At 55.0% G+C, this 9605-nt stretch overlaps 1 protein-coding gene across 1 annotated transcript in view; it reads left to right on the top strand.

Moving 5' to 3' along the window:
* Positions 1–9502, top strand: part of IFFO1 (intermediate filament family orphan 1) — a gene marked incomplete at its 5' end in the record, with an annotated part of 9799 nt that extends 297 nt beyond the window's left edge. The window contains 9 exons of the mRNA XM_010291999.1: positions 4904–4964; positions 5050–5145; positions 5401–5541; positions 5993–6001; positions 6535–6695; positions 7148–7268; positions 7991–8083; positions 8282–8412; positions 9042–9502. Coding sequence (XP_010290301.1) covers positions 4904–4964; positions 5050–5145; positions 5401–5541; positions 5993–6001; positions 6535–6695; positions 7148–7268; positions 7991–8083; positions 8282–8412; positions 9042–9144 — 916 coding nt within the window. The remainder of the gene's footprint in view (positions 1–4903; positions 4965–5049; positions 5146–5400; positions 5542–5992; positions 6002–6534; positions 6696–7147; positions 7269–7990; positions 8084–8281; positions 8413–9041) is intronic.
* Positions 9503–9605: the final 103 nt, after the last annotated feature.

The raw sequence follows: 9605 nt of genomic DNA, 5'->3' as shown, positions 1-9605 counted from the left end.
GAAAATGCGGACCCCGGAAAAGGGGTTCATGCCTGAGTCTCCTCACTTGCCTCCTGGTGTTTGAACTCTCCCGGGATGCTCGCTGCACCTTTTTATGTCTTATCAACACGGCACAAGAGGCTAGAAACCCTTTTTCCAAGTGGGGAAAGAAATAACATGACTCCAGGAGCTGGCGTTTTAAAGGGGAGGGGATATGGAAATGGTCGGGAAGGAGGAGCTGCCAGAAAGTAGGTGAGGAAGGTGGATGTGCAGCAGTGAGCAGGTTTGGGTTGAAAAGGGCTGCTGGGAGGAGAAGGAGGGCTCTTCCTGGTACCGAGAAGCCCTTCAGCAGAGGGACTGGCTCCCCTAGGTCCCTGCCCTCCGCAGTGCTCTCCCAGCCAGCGCCTCAGCAGTAGCGAGCTGTGTGGGAGCACCCTACTCTTCCGGGGCTTTCTTCCTGACCCAAAATAGCTGTGGCTTGGCATGTGCCTCGGAGAAGGGTGAAGCAGAATGCAGAGCTAATCTCTTGGCTGGTTCTTTTTTCCTGAGCGAGGCGGCCACAGCTCTCGCATCGCACCAGTGATGCTTTTTGTTTCAAGCCTGTTTCTGAGGCAGCTCCCGGATCCGCACGTAGGATGAGATCAGGCAGGGGGCTGGCGTCGCTGGGTCAGGGCGTGGGGCTGGGCAAGACCATCGCTGGTGACTGATGCCACCCAAGCCACTGTTTGTTTTTGCAGAAGAAAAGTCACTTTACGATACTTCAGAAGCACTTAAAAAGTAAACAGTTATGTACCCAACGGAGCGAAATAGGGTGAGCTGCCTACGAGAGCCAGGCTGCTGATCTGTGCTTTGAAGTTGTGGGCTCTGGTGCCAAGATCAAGGCTGGGGATCCAAGATGACACCTTACGGTTTTGGCTTTATAAGGCTTTGGCTGAGCAGATTTGCCTGTCAGACGCTCTAAAGGCACCGAGCCGGACATGTAGGAAGAGGAAGTTGGCATCTCTTCTTTCCTACTGATTGCTGTGGGTACCTAAGGCCTTTTATTATTAAGACAGGGGTTGGGCTCCTTCTCCAGGGACGGGTAGCTCACCTTGCCTTGCCTTTTCTGATCAGGTAGTGGGGAGCTGGAGCCACCTTTTCAGCCTGGAGGGCTTGAGCGTCACACAGTCAAAGCAGTTCAGCTGGAGGGGACTGAATTGAGTTTGTCGGTGCTGCTGAAACTTGGGGAGAAAGGAGAGCAGGTTGTCCCACTCTGGCAAGAGGGCTTTGGGGAAGGCTGCGGGGGGGGTGATGGAGGGAGTAGGGATGCTGGGGGCAGGCAGGGGGGCACCACGAGCTGCCGTGGGCCAATGTTGTTGGTGGGATCTATTTTTGGACTGTGTTACCAGGGGCTGGGGGAAAGCAGACCCCACCCCCAGGCCCTTTCTGGCACTGGGAACTTTTCTGATGGGTGCAGCCAGGTCCCGAACAAGGGAATGGGGCAGGAGGATCCCATTTCCACGCACTTCCCCATACTGAGGGCTGACGCCAGCTTCCCCTGGGAGCAGAGACCTCCCTGTCATGGGGACAGTATGGCTGGTGTCATTGCTTTGCCACCTGCCTGGGGGCAGAGGGAAGAGACCATGTTAACTGCGAAGTCCTGTGTTCTCACCCACTGCTCGGGTGCTTGAGCTTGTGCTTTCTTCAGGGCAGTGTTGCCACCATGCAACCTACAGCACTCGGAGCGGTGCAGCAGGAGGAGCTTCTCTCTGAACGTGCAGGGCCTGAAATTCAAGTCTAGGAACTAGGAGGAGTATGGAGGCAATAGTGAGGGACAAGAAGAGTAGCAGCAGGAGAGGGGCTCCCAGGAGCCACGCTTGGGAAGGGCAGACTAAGGCTTGGTGGTCTGGAGAGGGGCAAAGGATGCCTGTGAGTATCACACACAGCCACCAAGCACCGTGGATCTGAGCATCTCATCACGTTTGTGCTGTCTACTGCATCTGTATTCCCAAGTAGTTTTTATCTTGGATGCTGCCAGTGCTTGCTGGACATATGGGGTGAGTAGTGTTATGGCACAGCGTGTTAGGATAACAAAATGGTTTGGGCTGGAAGGGACCTTTAAAGATCATCTAGTCCAGCCTCCCTGCCATGGGCAGGGACATCTTTCAATAGATCAGGTTGTTCAGAGTCCTGTCCAATCTGACCTTGAACACTGCCAGAGATGGGGCATCCACAAATTCTCTGAGCAACCTGTTCTTGTGTCTCACCACCCTCATCATAAAAAAAAAAAAAAAAAAAAAAGACTTCCTTCCATCCAAACTAAATCTCCCCTTTTTCCTTACATCCAATCTAAATCTACCCTTTTTCAGTTTAAAACTGTTCCTCTTGTCCTGTCACTATAGGCCCTGTCCATCTCTCCGTCTTTCTTATAAGCCCCCTTTATATATTGAAGGGCTGCAAAAGGTCTTTTGTTGTTGTAATTGTTTCCCAAGGAGGTGCGCCAGGTTGCAGGGCATTCACCATTAAGGTGAAGCTCAAACATGGCAAGAGAGGGAAACATGCAGCTTCCAGCCCAAAGGATGCCCTGCAGCACCGGCATGTGCTAACTGTGCAGCGTAGGGTAAGGCATCCCAGCGCCTTTTGCAGCGAACAGGATTTTTAAAGATGGGGGTGGGTTGTTTCTTTTGCTAGGGGAGCTTCTTGAGGGGTCACACCTGGTAGGGGGGCTGTAGGGACAGCACCGCATCTTGGCATGTCCCCAGCTTTGGGAGGGCTGGCCTGTATCTGTCAAGGAGACGGCCAGGTCTGCCTGCTGCTGGGACCCTCCTGCCCTCGCTCTCTGCCTTCTCTCTGTATTTCAGCCTTTGGGCAAGTTGCTGCCTTGCAGTGGTGCAGGAAGGATGGGTGTCTCCCCTTCATGTGTGCTGGTGGCCGCGGGGTTCTGTGGGGCGGCCTCGCTTCCAGCTGGCAACGACCTGGCAGCGGCTGCTGCGGGTGCAGTGCTGCAGGCAGGTTATTATTAGGAGTGGTGCATTGCAGAAGGGAGCAGGCAAGAAGGAGCCAGGCAGGAGGCAAGCGGGAGAGAGGTTTGTAATGGATGGGCGTGCAAGATTCGTCGCTTCTGGGGTGAATCTCTGTTGCCTCCTGCCTTTTAAATTGGCATTTAGCTGGTCTGCACTCGTCTTCTGTAGCATTGGTGTGAAATTAATTCTTCCAAGGATTTGCAGCTATGCTTTACTTCCGCGGTAAGTCCAGGCTATATAGAGACCCAGAGGAAAGTGGGGACCAAAAAAAGAGAGGAAGCGTCATGCCGAGAAAGATGCTGAAAATTTTTTCTTGTGTTGGAAGGCGTTTTTCTCCCCAGGGAGGGAGGCCTTGTTTAAACAGTTTCCATATAAGGGCAATTCTACCTTTTAACTTTCTCCTTCCCTCTCTGTCTCCTTTTTTCCCCAAAGGGATGGGAACCCCCTTGGACCTCTCTTCTGTAGCTCCGGGATGGAGCCAACACCAACACAAGGACTGCACGCTTACTCGTTTGAGTAAGGAGGGGCGTTGCCAGCCTTAAGAGCCTAGAAATTTATAAGCCAGGACTCTCCCACATCATCTGATTTTCTTGATACCCTGTGATAGCAAATGCAAGGGCTTTTCATGTGCTTTCTGGTCTCCTAGACTTTAGGATTTATTTTTCAAACTTGGTGTGAGTAAGCAAGAGGATAGATTTTACATGTCCTCGTGCAGGGTCAAAATGCCTGCGTTGGTGCTTGCAAGTATTAAATAGAAACTGGAGATCACAGTACCAGGCAGGGCCCAGCTCTGGTTGCTTTCCCAAAGAAATCCCGCTTTCTTGGAGAAATCTGGCTTTCCCAGAAGTCGGGATCTGGGTAAGAATGCAGCAGCCCTGCCCCATGCTGCACCGCAGTGTGTGCCAACCCGCCTGCAATATGGGATATGGATCATTTAGCAAAGAACAGTACAGCCTGGTGGCCTCCCAGCAGACCATGGACTGGGCCAACACCGCAGTGTGGCCCAAGATGATGATCTCATGGCAGTGAAATATAATAATTGCTAGGTGATGTGTCTTTGTATAGCAAGGCTAGGCACCTTGCAGCTCAGCCTTTTGCAAAGCTGCAGAGTCTAATACAGTACCCACCAGCCAACCTGGCATAAACTGGGACAACCCATCCTGCTTCCTTGCAGGAGAAAACAATGTTTTTTTTAATCCAACCTGTTATGCGGCAGTACAGCCAAGGAGACTTCTGACCCTGCCCAGGTAGCGTGGACTGGTGCAGGGCAGCCCTCTGCATTGGTTGGTACAGGCAGAAGAGCAGCCCTTCATGTTGGTGCACATCATGGCCACTCACGCTGTAACATGATCAGCACGTAGCATGGTTCGGTATTCGGTTGGGTTTCGTGCTTTTGGACAGCCCAAACTGCATCACTGCAAACATGCACATGTGTGTCTATGATGTAGACGGGGGGCAACTCTGCTGCGTTTGCGAGCCCATTATTGAGTGTTGGAGCTGAACCTAATGTGAATCAAGGCCAAGGGGCTCAGGGGTGGTCAGAGCGGCTGGTGGGCTGCATTGGGCCGTGGGTCAGCCCTGGCGTGGCAGGGTATGCAGCGCAGCTGCTGCGTGGAGCCCGCAGTTGGTGTCCCCAGCTACCCCTGTCACGGAGCAGGCAGCCCTTGGCCAGCCCACGGCAGGGACAGTGGGGCGCGTGGTGGGGCAGGGTTCGTGGCCAGGGAGCTAGCCGGCATTTGGCAGCTGCCGTTGTCTGGAAAAAAGCAGCGATGCATTCCCGGGCACGTTCCCTTTTCTGCCCTGGTGCTCTCTCGGGTAGAGAGTTCTCAGATAGCTTTGGGGTGAGCAGCTGCCACTCCCTCCCCTCTGGCAGCCGTCGAGGCAAGGCTGGTGGGATCTGACCAGCGCGTTTGTCTCCCTAGATGGGAAGAGGAGTACACGGTGCGTGTCCAGCTTCAGGACCGGGTGACTGAGCTGCAGGAGGTAAGCGATGCTGTTCCTCCCTTCCCCTGCACCCCAGCTGGCCCGTGTTGATGCTGATTTGCATGTTGTCTTCTGCCTGGGGCAGGAAGCCCAGGAGGCTGAAGCCTGCCAGGAGGAACTGGCCATGAAGGTGGAGCAGCTCAAGGCAGAGCTTGTTGTCTTCAAGGGTCTGATGAGCAACGTGAGTCCCTAAGCCCTCTCTGACCCAGCAGTGGTGTTCTATCCGAGTAGTGGGGCTGCATAGAAAAGCAGTTCCTTGGTGGGGCAAGTCCAGCACAGAGGTGGTCTGGCAAGGTTGGTTCAGTGAGCAAAGTGGAGATGCAGATGCCGTCCTGCAGCACAGGGGTTATATTACCAGGGGGAATGTGGGGGCTCTGCCGTTTGCCTTGCCTAATCCTCCTCCTTTGTCCCCTGTCCTGCGGTGCTGTGGGTTCAGAACATCACGGAGCTGGACACCAAGATCCAGGAGAAGGCCATGAAGGTGGACATGGACATCTGCCGACGCATCGACATCACTGCCAAGCTGTGTGACGTGGCGCAACAGCGGAACTGCGAGGACATGATCAAGATGTTTCAGGTGAGAAGCACCTGCTGCTACCCCAGGCTCAGCCACCAGCTCTGGGGAGGAGAGTTCCCAAAGGAGGTAGAAAAGACAACACCAGCCCCCTGCTAGGGGAGACACTTGGTCACCCTCACCCTTGTTCCTTGTGGTCCCTTGCTCTCTGTCTTTCTTGGGAGGACCAGGCAAAAGGGCACAGAGAGGAGGTGGAAAGCTCCAGATGTTGCTTTGGGCATCAAGAGTCCTCTCAACCTCTCACTGACCTGTTGTGTTGGGCCCAGGGACCCCACAGTGCTAGGGGAACAGCTGCAGGAGGGAGACGAGTTGCTGGAGTGTCTGTCTCTAACTCCATCTCTCTCCTTCCCCTTCCCCTCTCCGTCATCTTCTCTCTGTCTCTCTTCTCTGCTTCTGTCTCTTTTCTCTTTCTGGATGTTGCTGCCTTTCTGTCTCGCTCTCTTTGTCCCCACAGAAGCAACTGGTTAGTTCCATTCAGTTGGGAAAGTGTACAAATTTTAAACTTTCTATAAATAAGGTTGGACTGTAAATACTGACATATTTCACCTTTTTCAGACTCTGTCTCTTTTTTCGTGTTTCTGTCGTTGTGTTTCCCTGCCTCTGAACTAGGGTGGTGGGCAATTTGAGTTTTTCTGCAGTAAAACCACGTTGTTTTTTGTCATCACATTCATAGATTCCATCTTTAGTTGCTTAGTTTTAATTTTAGAAAATGCTAAAACCATGTTTTATTCATTGCACCATCTTTAACCTGATCATAATGAGCCCATCTCTCTCTCTTGCTTTTCTTCCTTCCTTCCTTCCTTCCTTCCTTCCTTCCTTCCTTCCTTCCTTCCTTCCTTCCTTCCTTCCTTCCTTCCTTCCTCTTTCTTTCTTTCTCTCTTCCCCTGCCTTTCTGTCCCTCCACCATTCCTTTCCCCTCCATCTCCTCCCAACTACCTGCTCCCGACCTCGGACCCGGCCTCGTTTCTGTAGTCTCTGCACTTGTCTCCCGTTAAGGTCCCAGCCTCGGTGGGGCGGAAGCGGGAGCGCAAGCAGGTCAGTGATGAAGACACCTCGCTGTCAGAGAGCGATGCCTCCCGAAAACCTGAAGAGGAAGAGGAGGACGAGACCACAGCCATGAGTATCAATGAGGAAATGCAGAGGATGCTGAACCAGCTGTGAGTGCAGCTGCTCCGCACCTCTGCCGCCAGCGTCAAGCAAGGCTCCTGGCACCAGGCTCCCTGCTGGCACCTGGAATGGGAAGGGCAGGGGTGGGCTGCACTGCCCTTCCTGAGGGAGGGTGAGGTGGGAGGTGCTGCAGCACGGTGCTTACACCTCATGCTCTGTGGCATGGTGGGACTTACACCCCAACATGTGCAGTGTGGGGGAGCTGGTCCCCTTCTCTCACTCCCCCTTTTCTGCTTTTTGTGAGCCATTGTCTGAATTTGCGGGGGGCTCCTGACCGTAAAGCCAGCCCCTTCCCCACCAGCTGTTGGGTCTGGGCACACTTGAGCTTACCCTGGCCAGACCTCCAAGAGCTCCAGCCCTTTCAGCACTGCGTGGCCTCCTGCCTGCCCTGCCTGCTGGGGTTTTCCTGCTGGGTGCTGACGTGCTGTTCCCTTGCCCTCAGGAGGGAATATGACTTTGAGGATGACTGTGACAGCCTCACGTGGGAGGAGACAGAAGAAACGCTGCTCCTTTGGGAGGACTTCTCTGGATATGCCATTGCAGCTGCAGAGGTGCAGGGGGAGGTAATGGTGGTGTCACGTCTCCTCAGGGGTCCAGCCCTGGGTTGGGACACTTGGTCTTGCCAGAGCCTGGGAAGGTGCTCCCTCAAAGACCAGACTTCAGCCCCTCCATCCCTTGCAGGCCTCTACAGGTGCTTCCCTACCACACCCTGTCTCCTATACATGAACACGTTACCGCATCCTTATGAAGGTCTCCTTGTTAGACAGACCAGGGACCTGTAGCCTGAAGAATGTGTGGAGGGCATGGCCCGCACATGCCAGGAGAGCTGCAGCCCTCACAGAAGAGGAGACCTCCTCTGGCTGTGCTGGGCTCTGGTGGTCTCTTGCTCGGGCTCTCCAGCCCACCTGCCCGCTGTGCAGCAACACTGCCTAAACGGAGGCCTCAATGTCTGGCCAAAGCCCTTGCTGCACTGCATCTGCGGCCCTCTTCCCTGGGGAAGTGTCATGCTTGGGGACGGTCTGTGCTCTCTAAAGCTTCTGTGTATTGCTGGGCTCGTTCTCGGCTGATGTGCTCACTGCCTGGTGTGGGAAGTCTTGGGCCTTTGTATCCCGTGTTGGCAGGACTGACTCGTGCCTTATTTATACTACATTGCTTATGTTTCTTCATCTTTTTCCCAGTGCTGCCAGTTCTTTCTCTAACTTATCTCTCTCTCTCTCTCTCGCCTTTGGTTCCTCATGTTGGATGCCTCCCTGCCTCTAAACGTGCCGTCTGCTCTCCCCAACAGCAGGATGACAGCCTGGAGAAGGTGATCAAGGACACGGAGTCACTGTTCAAGAGCCGTGAGAAGGAGTACCAGGAAACCATCGACCAAATAGAGGTGGGAGGAAGAGGAAGAAGTGGGGAGGACATGGCACAGAAGCAGGGTGAAATGAGGGAGTGGGTCCTCAGGGGAGAGAGTCACCATACTGGAGCAGGTAGTTGGTAATGGGGGATGACAGCCTTGGATCTGGCTGTGCGCCCTGCCTTGCACTGCACCATGCCCTGGGCTCATCTTTGCACCGTTTCTCTTGTGCAGCTGGAGCTGGCCACAGCCAAGAACGACATGAACCGGCACCTGCATGAGTACATGGAAATGTGCAGCATGAAGCGAGGCTTGGACGTGCAGATGGAGACTTGCCGGCGGCTCATCACCCAGTCTGGGGACAGGTGAGCTTGAGGACCAGGATACCCGTGCTTTGGGCAAGGACCGGAGACAGGGTGGTGGTGAGTGGGAACTGAAGCACAGGGTAGTACTCCTGCCCTGCCCTGCCCTGGTGTGGCATGGAGAGAGTGCAGTTCCCACAGGCTGTTGGACTTGTGGTGACCAGCCTTCATGCAGGTCATGGTGCCACCTCTGCTGAAGGTGGGCTGTGCAAAGGAGTCCATTTTGACAGGTGAAGCCAGACACTCCGGTGGAGAGAGGAGCTGCCATTGTGCAGGGACACAGTACAGGACCCCATGGGTGTGTGGAGCCAGGGTGGTTCCAGACTGGGGACCTCTGTGGTGGGCTTTCACTCTGACCCCTAGCCTCACATGCCATGGCAGGGTCCTGGGCAGGCTCCTTGGGCGTCTCCCCCAGCCCTGATTCATGCTCTGGACCTCTGCTCTGGTGTCCTCTGGGACACTCTCCCCAGCATCCAAGGATTCCTGCAGACCCACACATGCCCCAGGGGAGCAAGAGAGGCACTTCAGCTTCTCTCCTCCTTGCTCTGCTGCTGCCTGCCCACACCAAACTGAGTCCTTTCCCTCCTCCTCCTCAGTCATGCTGTGACTGCTGTCCTTACTCCTCTCCACAGAAAGTCTCCTGCCTTCACTCCGGCCTCCAACAGCGAGTCGGCCCCGAACGAGGAGAGCGAGGAGTCCGATCGGGACCCCCCTAGCGACGCTTCCATCAGATAATGAGGGGAGACCCTGCTCCCTCAGACCCCCTTCCTGGCACGGGGGTGCCTGAGCCACACCTGGGAGAGACTGTCAGGGACATGGAGCCGCTGGTAAACGTCTGTTGCCCAGGCTCGCTCCTGGTTTGGGGTGCTTGGCAGATCCCACACCCCTCCGCCACCAGATAACTTGCAAATGGGAATAGCCAGATAGACCTGAGGGCCCTCACCTGGGCTGCTCAGCCTCCAGCCCCTTCTCTATTCCCTTCCCCTGCTTTGGTTAAACCATGGTTCAGGCAGGGAGGCTCCAAATCTGCCATGATGGCATTCTCCAGGACCTGTCCCCGGGCCTGCCCCCAGACCCATCTCCTCTGGCCTCCGGCCTGGTACGCTTGACCTGCCCCCTGCCCTCCCTGCACCACTTGGAGCCGAATGAGAGCTGTGCCTCCCTGCAAACTGGACCTGACACTGGTGCCAACTGGA

Source organism: Phaethon lepturus, unplaced genomic scaffold, assembly GCF_000687285.1.
Source record: "Phaethon lepturus isolate BGI_N335 unplaced genomic scaffold, ASM68728v1 scaffold28277, whole genome shotgun sequence".
Classification (NCBI taxonomy): Eukaryota; Metazoa; Chordata; class Aves; order Phaethontiformes; family Phaethontidae; genus Phaethon; species Phaethon lepturus.
Note: the sequence above shows the minus strand (reverse complement) of the source record. Positions and strands in the feature narration are given on the sequence as shown.